This window comes from Hypanus sabinus, chromosome 23, assembly GCF_030144855.1.
Source record: "Hypanus sabinus isolate sHypSab1 chromosome 23, sHypSab1.hap1, whole genome shotgun sequence".
Classification (NCBI taxonomy): Eukaryota; Metazoa; Chordata; class Chondrichthyes; order Myliobatiformes; family Dasyatidae; genus Hypanus; species Hypanus sabinus.
In genome coordinates, this window is record NC_082728.1 from 25,845,965 (window position 1) to 25,862,097 (window position 16,133).

Below are 16,133 nucleotides of genomic sequence, written 5' to 3' on the forward strand. Positions count from 1 at the left end.
CCTTGTGCTATCACATTCTTTAAGTTCAAGCACTAATTCAAACTGTTAGCTATTTGATGACTGTTTATATTGTTGCTCCATTCACATATTGTGGCCAACAATATTCAAGATGCAGGTGGATGTGGTTACCATGTATATATTTTTTCTTTTGTGCATTATTAAAGCAAATAGTTAATCAGGTGTGTTTGGACAAGATTTTTCATTTATATTTTGTCTTTATTGGAGACGAGGGCAAAAACCTTCCATTCTTGGCGCAATCTATGATTCCAATACAAATGCCTCAGCATTTCTGATACTTTGAGAAGTTTTTCTTTCCCTGACTTAGATGAAAAGAATTTTAACAAGTATTGTTTTCTTAAATTTTATTTGAAATATGGAGCAGGTTTCCTGGCCATAATCCAGCACCTATACCACAACTAACCCAGATATCCACTAGAAGTTCAGGTTTTTAGCTCTGGAAATAGGTACACCAGTGGTGACAATGTCTGTCTCGTTGCCCCCATGATGCTCCAGGAGACTCATCAAGGAGTCCAAGGGGACAGCACAAACTTCCACAGGTTTCACAATTGTCAAGTTGAGACAACCACTTTTTGACTTTGCAGTGGATTGAGCCTGGCACAAATACAAGAATCTTCATTCAAATGAATTTAAGAAACTCATATAAAAGTTAAGTATTTTTGTTATTATTACAGAAAATGCTGGAATCATTCAGCAGTTCTGGCTTCAACTGTGGAAAGAGAAACAGAGTTAATGTTTCATTTTAAAGACCTTTCAGCAGGACTAAGAAAGAGAAAACAAGTTATTTTTAATTTGCAGAATAGTTGGGGGAGGGATGGATAAGACAAAAGGAAGATCTCTGATAGGGTGAGGTCAGCATTAATGGGAAGTGTGAGAGAGAAAAAAAGAACACAAACTATGAAATGGGGCAGTTGGAGAGTATGAATACAGACAAAGGATTGTGAAGTTGTTCAATATTTACAGTAGATCTGCAGTATGTATCCAGTTCGGTGTCTGCCAGCAGGATTGAGAAAACTGAGCCAATATCACAAGTGGATAACTTGCTGATACAGACAGAAAGAGTGTGTTGCCTAAAATTGTAAATTTAATACTGAGTCTATATCGTTGTAATGTACACAGAGAGAAGACGAGGTGCTGTTACTAGTTGTTATAAAACTGCAGAAGGCTGCAGAGGTACATCAGAGTAGGATAGAGAGGTGAAGTGACTTTGACAACAGTAAACTCAAGATCACCCATGCACACTGGATGTACGTGCCTTACAAGGTGGTCACTCATTCTGCATTTGGTTTTTCCAATGTAGAGAAGGTGAATCATTATTTCATTTGGTAGGATTATTTTGGGTCCTCATTTATCCCTTTGGCCACATAATATAAGGGTATTCCATTCATCCACCTTCCTCCATCATCTCTGTACCTTAAAATTAAATGATTTCCTCTCTTTTACATCTGACAAATTCTTTTGACTTGAAACATCAAGTCTGTTTCTCTTTCCACAGATGCTACTTGACCTACTTTTTAAAATTTTCATTACTTACTGTTTTGTTGAATTATTTCCCATGCTTTTATTTGATTTTTATGGTAACTATGTTTTTTTATTTTAAATATGAAACAACATTTAGTATTTTATTAGTTTAACAACATTGGCTTTTTTTACTTGTTCCAAGTGTTTTTGTTCACAAACATCAATGGTCCCAATCACACTGATAGCTTTGATCTGTGAGTCCTATGGCAGAGTTGTAGTCATGTAACTGGAACCCGTTTTATGGCAGCAAGAAATCTCTATCTCTCTGTTTATCACAAAGAAGATTTTTAACCACTGTATTTATTCACTATTTTTATCAAATAATGTTAAACTTACTGAAATTAACTTTTAAGTATTCATAATTTTTTTGCATCTACTGAGGTATAAATTTTGTAAAAATGTGACAAAATCACATTTTAAAGCTTTCAAAATGTGCCTTTCATTGCCTTTATATCCAAAAGTAGTAGCTAAATTTTTAAAGCTTGCATTCCTGTTCTGATGCAGAGATATAACCAATTTTGTGGGACTACATTCCCTACAGTCAGTAAAGTACTGTTGAAGTTCTTCATCTTCTGTACTACTTACAACTTCTGTATTATTTAGATCTTCAGCACTGTGCCAAAGAAAACATTGGCAAGAGAAAACTCCAAGTCAGTATAGCAAATTTGTTAATCCAGTGCAAATATTGGCAAAAACAATTAGTGAAGCTCTTTTGCAAATGGTATTATGAGACCACCATTGCACAGAAAATTTATAGCAGATTAGTTCTAAATAAGGTAACTAAAAAGCGCTCTAATCTATTAAATTACTGCAGATACAAAGTATTACTAACAATAAGAATTACTAATAATCAGCATTATTAATGGAATAAATTGCCCTGAGGTGCAATATAGTGACATTATCAAAATAAAACTATACTGACCTCATTAGAACAAATGACAATGAGCTTGGTCAGAGTACAGATATTGAAAAGCATCTTAAAGAATGAGTGAACAGTAATACAGAGTTGTATAAACTTCTGTAGTATTGATTGTGTTCTAATTCATTCTGTATTTCATTTAAATACATAATTTGTTACTCAATGTGTCTTTTTTTAATACCTTTTTAACTACTTCCATGAAACTGCGACTAATTGGGCCAAAATGTACTGGTCCTGATGTGTCCCAAATTAATTGGAATCCACTGTATATGTACACTGATAATAAATTTACTTTGATTTGACTTTACTCTTTTACAATTCATTTACTGTATCTGGAAAAAAAATCTTTTGGTATCCTCTTTTATATTGTTGGCTAGCTTACCTTTATATTTCACCTTTTCTAACCTTATTGTCATTTTGGTTGCCTTTTGTTGATTTTTAAAAGATTACCCATCCTCTACCTACCATTTTTAAAATTTTTGCTACACCATATGCGGTCTATTTCGCTTTTATGCTGTCTTCGACTTCTTTAATCAACCATGGTTTCCTCATCCTCCCTTTAGAATGTTGCTTCTTCTTTGGGATGAACTAATACTGCATCTTTCAAATTACTTTCAGAAGCTACAACCATTGCTGCTCTACCATCATTCCTGCTAGTGTACCTTTCCAATCAGCTTTAGCCAGCTCCTCTCTCATGCCTCTGTAGCTCCCTTTACTCCACAGTAATACTAATATATCTGATTTTAACTTCTCACTCTTAAACTGCAGGATGAATTCTATCATACTATGCTCACTGCTTCCTAAGGGTTCCTTTACCTTAAGCTCCCTCATCAAATCTTGTTCATTACACAGCACCAAATCCAGGATTGTGTTTTCCCTCATGGGCTCAACCACAAGCTGCTCTAAAAAGTCATCTTTTAGGCATTCTGCAAATTCTTTCTCTTGGGATCCAGCACCAACCTGATTTTCTCAATCTATCTGCATTTGAAGTACCCCATAATGAACATAACATTGCCCTTTTTACATGCCTTTTCTATCTTACATTTAATTTGTACCCCACATCCTGGCTACTGTTTGAAAGCATATATATGATTCCCATTATATATATGCCTCCAAACACTTGCAATGTTTTAACTCTATCCACAAGGATTCTACATCTTCTGTTCCTATGTCACTTCTAATGATTTGATTTCATTTTTTAGCAACAAAGCCACCCTATCCCCTAGGCCCATCTGCATGTACTTTCCATATGTTTTGTATCCTTGGAAGTTAAGCTCCCAGCGGTGATCTCTTCTCAGCCACACTCTGTGATGCCATAATATCATACCTGCCAATGTCCAACTGTGCTACAAGATCATCTGCCTCATTTTGTTTACTGCAAGCTTTCAAATATAACACCTTCAGTCCTGTATTCACCACCCTTCTTTTTAATTTTGTCTCCGTGTTGCTGAAATCAAATTCTTATCTCTTTCTAAACTTTTGCTTACTCTTTATTCTGAGGACCATAGACGAATTTGTAAACAAGAAGCAGGATTTTTAAGTCAGGCTATTGCTGGATTGGGGAGGAATGCAGGTGAACAAGATCAAGGTGAAATGACAGTTGGCCTTAACAGGAAGAAATTTAGGTGTATGCAGCAATCACATTGCTTTCCTGTGACTGCAATATTATTCAGAGTAAAACACAAGCACTTTAATTATTCACTTTGAAAAAACCTGCAGGTTTTAAAACCAAACATGCAAACTTACAAAAATCCCATCAGAGTTCAGAGAGATCTGATTTCAGTAGAAAGCTTTTGTAAAATGATAGCTGTGCAGTGTGTCCTTGTGGTAATGCAATTCCTCACCAAAGGACACTGGTCACATGCCAAAAGAGTCAGGAAATAAGGAATAATTAGACATTGTGTTGATTATCCACAGAACAGAAAAGTAACTCTTAATTGGTAGAAATTTATTTTACACAAAAAAGGATAGCGGAGGCATATTCCACTCAGATAGTTTACCACAATGGCAATACTGTATTATAGTAGAACTCACAGTCAAGGACTAACTAAAATTAACATTAGCAAACTAATTTTAAAAATGACACACAACCTCAAGACTAAATCATTTCCATCTCAATGTTTCAGAGAAAAATAGTATAGTAATAGTAAATAGAAAAAATGTTTTAATTATGTTCTTTTCAATGGTTTCTCAATTGGGGCACCACAGTAGTATAGTGGTTAGCACAATGCTATTACAGCTCGGCATCGGAGTTTCGAGTTCAATTCCAACCAACCTCTGAGGAAGTTTGTACACTCTTCCCCTGGGCACATGGGTTTTCTCTTTGTGCTCTGATTTCCTCCCACAGTCCAAAGGCGTAGGGGTTAGTGGGTTACTTGGTCATTGTAAAACTTCTTGTGGTTAGGCAAGGGTTAAATTGTGGGTTGCTGTGCAATGCAGCTCATTGGGCTGGAGGAGCCCGTTCTGTGCTGTATCTCCAAATAAGTAAAATGAATTCAGGAATTGATCTTTCAGGTTGGAAAATCGAAGATGTAACCCTCACCTAAGTGAGGGAAACCAAGGAACTGTAGATCAATTAGCATAAAAAAGTTGGGAAGTTATTTGTCTATGGTTGAGGATGGAGGCATTAAACTGGCTGAAATTTTCACCCAATCAGAAGTAAACAACATACATTTGTAAATAGTAAGCTTTGTCATAACTAATCTAACTGATTTTTATTAGAATATAACCAGAATAATATCCATTGATGTTACTTTTATGGTGTCACAGAAATCGTATGTTAACATTTATATTAAGATTTGTAGGATGCAACCTCATCAAAAGTTCTGTTTGAAGGCAGTCCACTGTCTGTACTGGGTGTCTGCACTGATTTTGCTCATTTACAGTCAATCAAATGAACACGTCAGTGTACACTGAATAAATCCTTCTGTCGATAGCTATTAGGAACAAATACACAGTTTTAGAATACTGTAGCAGTCATAGAGTCATAGAAAAGTATAGCACAGATGCAGGCCCTTTGGCACATCTAGTCCGTGACAAAACCATTTAATCTGCCAACTCCCAATGACCTGCACCAGGACCATAGCCCTCCATATCCCTACTATCCATGTACCTATCTAAGCTTCTCTTTAACATTGAAATTGAAATTGCTTGGGCCACTTACGCTGGCAGTTCATGCCACACTCTCACACCGTTCCGAGAGAAGAAGCTTCCCCTCATGTTCCCCTTAAATTTCTCTCACCTTTCACCCTTAACCCTTGACCTCTGGTTGTAGTCCCACCCAACCTCAGAGGAAAATCTTGCTCGCATTTACCCTATCTGTACCCTTCATAATTTTGTATTCTTCTTTCAAATATCCTCTCATTTTTCTATGTTCTAAGGAATATAGTCCTAACCTATTCAATCTTTCCTTATAAATCAGATCCTCCAGACCCAGCAACATCCTTGTAAATTTTCTCTGCACTTTTGATGTCGTTCTAATTTATTCTGTATTTCAGTTTAATACTTGGTTTGTTACTCAGTTAAATGGTAGTTAGTCTTTTTTTTATACCTTTTTCATTATTTCCATGAAACTATGGCTAATTGGGACGGACACTTAGTTGGGCCTAAATGCACTGATCCCGATATGTCTCCATTAACGTAATAAATAACTCTTTCAGAAAGCCTTAATTTGAAATCATATTTGCTTTCCTTTATTGTCAAAAGAAGAATCAGATGTTGCTCCAACAGTGGGTTTGGAAATTGATTAGATAAGATTAGATTTGTTTAAGTTATAATATTTGTCATTTTGATCATCAGTAAAACCAGAATATGGAGAATGAAACTTTGCAAATATTTCAGGTTGGTGCAGGTACACACTTTGCCCACCTAGGCATATTTTAGACAGATGAAGGCAACATAAAAATTACTTTTACTACTTGTCTAGTGGTGTACCAGAGCGCAGCCAAAACTGACTGCCCTCAGAAACGTATCATGAAATTTATTATTACCATCAGTTTTTTGCTAATTATTATAACTCTTCATTATGTGCTTTGCTCTTATACACTTTAAATGCACCAGCTTCCGGCACAAAATAAGAGTTTTGAAAGCGGTACTGTGCATCTGTTTTTTTTAACAAAGATAACCTTTGGACTCTTATTTTTTTTCCTCAACAGGGCAGTGACAGTGATTGTGAAGTCGATCAGAACAGACCTAAGACACATTCCTTTGTTAATCACTACATAAGTGATCCTACATATTACAACTCATGGAGACGGCAGCAGAAAGGCATCTCAAGAATTCAAGCCTACAGTTACACAGAGAGTGAATCAGGTGATCCAGCTCATAGCCACCAATCTGCTGCTAATTCAACCAACAACATCCATGTTCCTCAACAAGGCAGCCTCTACCGAGTTAAGAGAAGTCTTACACCCACTCCCCAGCATCACTCCAACAGTAGCAGCCAGCCAGGTACCCTGTATCGACCTGCCAGCAGCCTTGCTCCAGGATCTAGAACACCACTAGCAGGATTTTCTTCTTTTGTTTAAATAACGCAAGAAGAAGTTGTTAGTTTTGAAGAGTTATTGTGTGGAAGACAATCAGTAATATGCTGTTTGCAGCCTTACACAGATTTTATTTGGAGATATACAACACAACTGAATGGAAATGAACCTTTACAAGAGGATCCAGGGAAACGTCCTGCCATGGCTCCCGGAGAAAGAGCACTTAAACAATTGCAAACAACGTGGAGGGTCAGACAGCTACCCACAGAACTATTCATTTTACCCAATGGGCTTAGATTCTGTTTGGTTGAAAAGTATATGAGTCCCATGTATGATTATACATGTGAGAGATAAATATAATCCGATGTTATAGTAGCCAATTGCCAAGTCAAAAAATCTAGTGGCTATTGTTAATTTCAGTGTGCCCATTTTATATAAAACTGGTTGAATTTAGTTGCTTTCTTGACTATTTGCAACTATTCTGATTGGCGAGTTCTTAACTTCATTACTGCTGCATGACTGCTACGGTGTGAGTCCCCAATTAGCTAGTTTTCTGCGCTTTCTAATATTATAGTGTTAATAATTTTGTCATTTCTTTTAAAATATTTTCTTTGAACAGATCTTCAGATTCATATCTGAAGATATGAAAGTCTGTCTGCCTTTTCTTTGTCTGTTGACTTGTGGTTGTAATTCACGAAGACAAAAAAATGTTTGCATGAATCACAAGACATTATTGGCCATGTGTTCGTAAAGTTAGTTATTGTGTTTTTTTAATAGAATTACAAAATGCAGAAAGTGTTCCCTCAAAAATAAGGCAAGACATCTGTCCTTAGGTTTAAAAGCGAGATATCTATGAAATATCCTATCTGTAGAAGCTAATGGGTGAAGGTTGTCAGTAGATTTTCTTCCACAATAATAACTGTTATCAGGATAAGGTATTTATTCATTCCAATAGCATAAGGCACAAATGTTTACTGTTTGCTAGTTGGGAAATGGCTGCATATACTATTAAATTCAATCTAGTTTACAGCAGATCTCTCAGATTATGTTAATAAAATTCAAAAGTAGTTCAGGCACATTTTGTTAAATCCTGTCATCAGTCTCATGAAAAGTCCACTTATTTGTAAGGAGTCATAATGATTCTGCCATCCCTCTTCATTTCTTCTGCTTAGTTATTTTGCTCTGATGTAAAGACTAACACTGCCATGTAGGGCCACTGTACAAACTTTAAAGAAAGGTAAAGTCACAAAATATATGTAGGGATATTGAATTGCCAAAAAGAACAATGGTGTTCGAGCTGTAAGCAGCCAAATAGCAGTGATGTGGGTCATTCTTCCAAACATAATTGCTGTAGTTGTAGAAGCCACTGGCAGCAACCATTTTGCTTTTCCAACAGTTCTTAGCAACTTCAATCCAAAGCAATTCATTCAGCAGAGGAAAGACATTTGAATTCCCAGGGTACAAAAAATTTATAAGCCACATATTGAACTTCTAAAAATTGGATGTAATGTGGTCATGTTAAATTCTGACCTATCGCTCAACATTCTTTTTTTAAAAAATGTACTTTATTTTCTCATTTTCCCACTTCACAGGCTTTTGTGAAAAATACTATCTTGCAGCTCTGAATGACCATATTGGCTAGCTTGCATAGTACTTATTTTGTAAGCAAGATTGATGTCACAGAAGCAACTAATCACTTCCAAATCCAAATTGAAGTTGATTTGTAATAACAGAGGAATATATATTATCATTAAATACCAAGAGAATTTTCTCTTGCATGGTATTTTGTGACCCGAGGGCGAATTGCAGTCCTCAGGTCAGAACATAGTCATTTGTATCAAATTGATGTTTATTATTAAAGAACTACAGGAAAACAGATTGATGGTTTTAATATACTCATACTGGAAAACTTTTTGATGTGATCCTAGTGCAAAGTGATTTTCCTTCCTTCTGAAACCAAATCAATAAAACAGAAATGTAACACATTCTGTACAACTGGATGGCAGTTCATCTTACTGCAAAATTCAAAGGTATTTCCTGTTCCTGTTCCGGTTTGCAATACTTCATTGTGGGATAAGATACCAGGCATGGAACTGATATTGGAGATCACCTCTCTATTGTGAAAAGCTACCATTTGTCCCCAAACTGAATTAATAATCCTTATACCACCAAGCATCATTCAAAGTCAGTACTAAAGCTGATCATTTTACAGAACTGTCTGAAATGTATTTAGGAGTTAGTCACAGTGGAGATGCCAGACTGAAGCTACAGGGAGAGAAATGACCAGCATTTTTAAACATGCCAAGTTCCTTCATGGTCATTAAAATACTTCCCAAGTATAGTTACTGTGGATATATACAAAATCTGGCAGTCAATTTACACATGCAAATTACCCCGAACAAAAGCTCTGTGATAACGATGGATAATCTATTCTAGTAATGTCGACTAAAAGTATAATTACAGGGCATGCATTGTTTTAGCAACATCAATTTGATGTTTTTACCTACGTATTGTAACATCAGCAATTCAGCAATTCCTCAAGTGAGTGCACTGGAGCCTTTGCATTAATTTGTAAATGGAGTTGGACATGAGCTCTTAGCTTTCAAACTTAATGTTACTAAATGATCCAAGGCTAAAAATAATGGAAAAGTAAATGTCTTTTAGTCTACAAGACACAAGAACAGAGTTAGACTGTTCAACTCATCAGGTCTGCTCTGCCATTCCATTATGGCTGATTTATTTTCCTTTCTGCCTTCTCCCTGTATTCTTTGATGGCCTTACTAATTGAGAAACTATCAAACTCCACTTTAAATATACCCAACGAGTTGCCTTCCACAGCCGTCTGTGGCAATGAATTCCACACTCACCACTTTCTAGCTAAAGAGATTCTCCTCTTCTCTGTTCTTAAGGGACATGCACTTCATTAGAAGAAATGAAAGTGTTGACTTTTTTTCTGAATGGAGAGAAAATACAAAAAACTGAGGCGCAAAGAGCCCTTGTGCATGATTCGCTACGGGTTAATTTGCAGCTTAAGTCTGTGGTGAGGAAGGCAAATGCGATATTAGCATTCATTTCAAGAGGACTAGAATATAAAAGCAAGGATGTAATGTCGAAACTTTATAAAGCACTGGTGAGGCCTCACTTGGTGTATTGTGAACAGTTTTGGTCCCCTTATCTTAGAAAGGATATGCTGAAACTGGAGAGGATTCAAAACAGGTTCACAAAAATGATACCAGGTTGAACGGCTTACGAAGAGTGTTTGTTCGCTCTGGGCCTGTATTCACTAGAGTTGAGATGAATAAGGAGTGACCTCATTGAAACCTCTGAAATGGTGAAAGGCCTTGATAGAGTGGATGTGAAGAGGATGTTTCCTATGGTGGGAGAGTCTAAAACCAGAGGACACAGCCTCTGAATAGAGGGGTGTCCTTTTAGAATGGAGATGATGAGGAATTTCTTTAGCCAGAGAGTGATGAATCTGTCGAATTTGTTGCCACAAGCAGCTATGGAAGCCAAGTCTTTATGTATATTTAAGGCAGAGGTTGATAGATTCGTGATTGGTCAGGGCATGAAGGGATACAGGAAGAAGGCAGAAGATTGGGGCTGAGAGGAAAATTGGATCAGCCAGGATGAAATGACAGAGCAGTCTCGATGGGCCAATTGGCCTAATTCTGCCCCTGTGTTTTACGGTCTTAGAAAGCCTTAGCATTACATCCTTGTTTGTTTTTATATTCATATCCTCTTGAAATGAATGCTAACATTGTGATTGCCTTCCTTATCACTGACTCAACCTGAAAGTTAACCCTTAGAGCAGGGGTTCCACAGACCCCTTGGTTAATGGTAGGGGGCCACTGCTTAAAAAAAAGGTCGTGAATTCCTGCTTTAGAGAATCCTGCACTAGGATTCCCAAGGCCCTCTGTACCTCCAATTTCTGAATATGCTGCCCAAGATGAAAATAGTATTTTTCTTTATTCCTTCTACCAAAGTGAAGAGCCATTCACTTCCCTAAACTATATATCACCTCCAGCTTCTTTGCCCATTCTGCTAATCTGTCCAACTCCTTCTGTGGACTCCCTGCTTCCTTAACATTGCTATCCCTTCACCTCTCTTTGTATTGTCTGCAAACCTGGCCACTTTTCCCTGCCAACCCTTGCAGCTTTCAATGGGGTTAGTTGGTCCCCCAATTTCTGCCAAAACATTGGTCGGGCAAGATTTCCCCTCAGGGGAACCATGCAGACTCTTTTTTTATCATATGCAAGCACACAGAAACCTTATTCTTAATAATTAATGGTGATGATAAATCTCTGAATAACTGCTGATACTAAATAAGACTTTACAAAACCAAAAGTTATGTAGTCTCAGGATAAATTAAAATAGGGCTGTTGCCTTACAGCTACTGAAACCCAGGTGTGACTTTGACCTCTGATGCTGTCCTTGTGGATATAGCACATTCTCTCTATGATCATGTGGATTACTTTCGGGTGCACAAGCTTTCTCTCACTGGCCAAAGCCGTTGTTGGTAGATTATTTAGATACTGTAAATTGCCACTATCAAAGTTAGGCAGCAGAAGAATCAGGGAGGGAAGCAGTACACTTCATGGGAATGTGAGGAGAAGTGGTATTAATATAAATGGGTGCTTTATTATCAGCATAGACTTTGTCATTTTGTTTTAAATTCACGTTTCTTCAAATATAATTAAATATTATGAGGGAGTATGTATTTAATTTTTAAATTTATTGCTGAAATTGTCATGGTTTTGTGATTGTGTTGGCGTGTGGCCTAGTGGATAAGGCATTGGTCTAGTGATCTGAAGGTCACGGGTTTGAGCCTCAGCTGTGGCAGCATGTTTGTGTCCTTGAGCAAGGCACTTAGCAACACATTGCTCTGCGACGACACTGGTGCCAAGCTGCTTGGGTCCCAGTGCCCTTCCCTTGGGCAACATCAGTGGTGTGGAGAGGGGAAGGCTTGCAGCTTGGGCAACTGCCGGTCTCCCATACAACCCTGCCCAGGCCTGCGCCCTGGAAACCTTCCAAGGCGCAAATCCATGGTCTCGCAAGATTAATGGATGCCTATTATTATTATTTGTGAGGATGCTATTTAAATGCAGAAAGACACATACATTTGTTACAATTTTAGGTGATCATCAGAAAAGTAATTTTAGGGAATGATTACATCTTAGTTGCAAAATGGTTGAGGACTATGGTGCAAAATTGAAACATAGAAATTAAGAGGTTGAAGTTAGATTTGTAAAACCTAATAGATGTGCAGAGGAAAGATAGAGTGAGAGAAATAAGATTTCCTGTGGGTTTGAGATGACAGAAATACTGTGTAGAGCAGGAAGCTGAGGGGTGAGTCCTCAGTTAGAAGCCCAGATTTTGCAATCAGCAGCAAAGCTTCATTGCACCAACTGGTCACCCACTGCTTCTTGAAATTTATGGTTCTGGGAGATCCTACTCAGCACAGTATCCAATTCAGATTTGTGACCAATATGACTGAAGAATCCTCTCTTAGGCTCACAGAATCCAAAACCAGGTAGGTATAAATTAGAACAGTCAATGTAAAGTCATGAATGTAAAATGAATTTAAAGAAAGATAGGTGGAAATGTCAGGAAAGAACAGATATAAATTAGAGCGAGATAAAAGAGGTACTGTATGGCTAAACAGTTACTGACACATTTCTAAAGAACAGGTTAGTAGGTTATTTGGTCACATGGGTGTAATAGTGCCGTGCAGTGGGCCAGAGAGGCCTGCTACCATGCTGTATCTCTAAATAAACACATGCATATTACAAGTTTTGAAGTACATATACTTTGATCTGGATGATGGGGTGGTAAATTGGATTAGTAAGTATGTAGATGATACTAGGATAGGTGGCATTCTGGATAATGAAGTAGGTTTTCAAAGCTTGCAGAGAGATTTAGGCCAGTTAGAAGAGTGGGCTGAAAGATGGCAGATGGAGTTTAATGCTGGTAAGTGTGAGGTGCTACATTTTGGTAGGACTAATCAAGGTAGGACATACATGGTAAATGGTAGGGCATTGAGGAAGGCAGTAGAACAGAGTTATCTAGGAATATTGGTGGATAGTTCCCTGAAGGTGGAATCTCACGTGGATAGGGTGGTGAAGAAAGCTTTTGGTATGCTGGTCTTTATAAATCAGAGCATTGAGCATAGGAGTTGGAATGTAATGTTAAAATTGTACAAGGCATTGGTAAGGCCGAATTTGGAGTATTGTGTACAGATCTGGTCACCAAATTATAGGAAAGATGTCAACAAAATAGAGAGAGTACAGAGGAGATTTACTAGGATGTTACCTGGGTTTTAGTACCTAAGTTACAGAGAAAGGTTGAACAAGTTAGGTCTTTATTCTTTGGAGCGTAGAAGGTTGATGGGGGACTTGATAGAGGTATTTTAAATTATGAAGGGGATAGATAGAGTTGACGTGGATAGGCTTTTTCCATTGAGAGTAAGGGAGATTCAAACAAGAGGACATGAGTTGAGAGTTAAGGGGCAAAAGTGTAGGGGCAACCCGAGGGGGAACTTCTTTACTCAGAGAGTGCTAGCTGTGTGGAACGAGCTTCCAGTAGAAGTGGTAGAGGCAGGTTCGATATTGTCATTTAAAAAAAATTGGATAGGTATATGGACAGGAAAGGAATGGAGGGTTATGGGTTGAGTGCAGGTAGGTGGGACTAGGTGAGAGTAAGCGTTTGGCACAGACTAGAAGGGCCAAGATGGCCTGTTTCCGTGCTGTAGTTGTTATATGGTTATATAAGTTTTAGAAGTTAGAAATTGTATATTATGTACACTTATACTGTATCAGCTTATTGAAAAGTGGCACCCTCAGTCATTATGAATTTCAGAGTAAATCAAGAGGATGTGCCACGGTGGCAAGTGGCAGCCCATTAATCATCTGTCCCTTGCTTCACCCTTTCTCCCTGTCTCCACCCCCAGCACTGCCACCCATATCGTCCATGAACTCAAAAACAGTACTTGTAGAAAAAAAATCACGTCACTTTTGGAGAAACTCCAAAGAGATAATGTTAAAGTTCAGATAGTAGTTACTAAAGGCTCAGATTGATATTGGGTTGTGTGACACAGTTTGATTTACCAACTTAGATAAATACAAACATCCTGTATGTCCATTGCAAAGAAAGAAGGGCATTGGTGCTAATGTCTTTGTCTTATGTCCTTTTTAGTAATCTGCATAAGCTGCACAAAGCAAGTGTTATTTGAATAAAATATTTTCACTATTACTGAGTATCTCAGTGCACAGAAAGTAGATTGATAAATATTTGAAGAGTGCAATTTCAGTTTGAGGTGTTAGGCAATGGAGCCATACATTTACTGGTCGATCTTACATATCAAAAATGTACATACGAGGGGTGATTGATATGTTCATGGCCTAAGGTAGAAGGAGTCAATTTTAGAAAACCTAGCACATTTATTTTTTCAACATAGTCCCCTCCTACGTTTACACACTTAGTCCAGTGGTTGTGGAGCATACGGATCTTGGACCTCCAGAAAGTGTCCGCAGATGGCTGACTATAAGTTTGTGGCCTAAGGTAGAAGGAGATGAGTTAAACAGCTCTCATTACATGCACATGCAGGTCAACTCTTTGATTATGCAGAAAGTTTGAAGTTAATAACTCATCTCCTTCTACCTTCGGCCACGCTTATCAATTACCCTAATGAGTTATTAACTTCAAACTTTCTGCATAATCACTCAAAGAGTCGAACTGCATGTACATGTAAAGAGAGCTGTATAACTCATCTCCTTCTACCTTAGGCCACGAACTTGTGAATCACCCCTGTTGTGGACACTTTCTTGAGGTCCAAGATCTGTATGCTCCATGACCGCTGGACTAGGTGTGTAAATGTAGGAGGGGACTATGTTGAAAAATAAATGTGCTAGGTTTTCTAAAATTGACTCCTTCTACCTTAGGCTACGAACATATCAACCACCCCTCATACTTTGCACATGAATTCCAGAAAGCCAAATCACCAAATATTGCTTTTTAATGTGTGTGTTGTGAAATAAATCATAAATTATATGTGGGTCCTCCCCAGTTTTTAAACAAATGGCATTTGCAATTCGGGGGGGGGGGGGTTAGATGGGGATGGATTTGCCCTCTGTTAGAGGGCTGGCAGGTAGCTTCTGCTAGGTGCAAACAAGGGATTTACATGACTCTTCTTTCCCCACCCCCCAACCTTTCTTGCCCTATCCCTCAACCCAAAAGGCTGGTTCAAGCTGAGCAGTGATAGGAGTGCTCAACAGACCTTCTTGCTCACTCACTGAGTCGGTGAAGCCTGCTAGCGGATATTCTTCTCACCCTCCCAACAAAGTCATTTATTTCTGCGAGCCTCTCCAACACACTGCTCCTGTTCATTTCCAACTTGCAAACAGTGGAGGTTGTGATCTGAATCCTATCATGATCCCAGGGACTGCCTGTATGGACCATTTAGCTAATTATTTTTCAAAGCGTATTACAAACTAAGGCAGCGCACACAAAATGCTGGAGGAATTCATCCATGGAAAAGAGGGAACAGTTAACGTTTCAGACTGAGGGCCTTCTTCAGGACAACCTAAGAATGGGCCTGCAGTTTCTATTTGGAAAGGGGATTGCAACTATGCTGACTAATCAGAAACATTCAATTAAAAACAAAAATTTCAGATGTTGGAAATCTAAAATAGAAACAGAAAATGCTGGAAGTACTCAAACAGTCTTGCAACTGAAACTTCTCTTTCTATAGTTACAGCCTGATCTACTGAGTATTTCCTGCATCTGCTGTGTTTATTTCACGTATTATGATGACATTGGGATCTTTGCCAGACTATCTGTTAAACTTATAGGACAAAAGGTAGCAGATGGCAAAGTGAGCTGACAAAAATATTCTTGCCCTCTCAAATGAGTGTTTAATTCCATACAAGACCTATAGGACAAATTTATTCATTCTTCTAAAGACTTTGTTGAATTTAATACTAACAATTCAGCACTTTGGCTGCTAGAAGGAAAGTACTCATTTTACATATAAGAGATTCTTGCTTTGCATTTGTGACAGCACAATTTCTTCTCCTCCCAACAAGCACGACGGGTTTCAACTGATTTTATTCCGCAGTAACAATTCAGCCACCTGTTGCTTTGCTCTCTCTCCTTTTGTATATTTTAAATACCTATCATCTCCCTTACGCATCTCATGG

At 38.0% G+C, this 16,133-nt stretch overlaps 1 protein-coding gene across 4 annotated transcripts in view; it reads left to right on the forward strand.

Moving 5' to 3' along the window:
- sdk2b (sidekick cell adhesion molecule 2b) overlaps positions 1-14,369 on the forward strand; it is a 943,317-nt gene extending 928,948 nt beyond the window's left edge. For all 4 annotated transcript variants that reach the window (XM_059948548.1, XM_059948549.1, XM_059948550.1 and 1 more), the window contains one exon: positions 6,613-14,369. In XM_059948548.1, the coding sequence (XP_059804531.1) occupies positions 6,613-6,984 (372 nt within the window). In that variant the 3' untranslated portion in view covers positions 6,985-14,369. The remainder of the gene's footprint in view (positions 1-6,612) is intronic.
- The last annotated feature ends 1,764 nt before the right edge of the window (positions 14,370-16,133 follow it).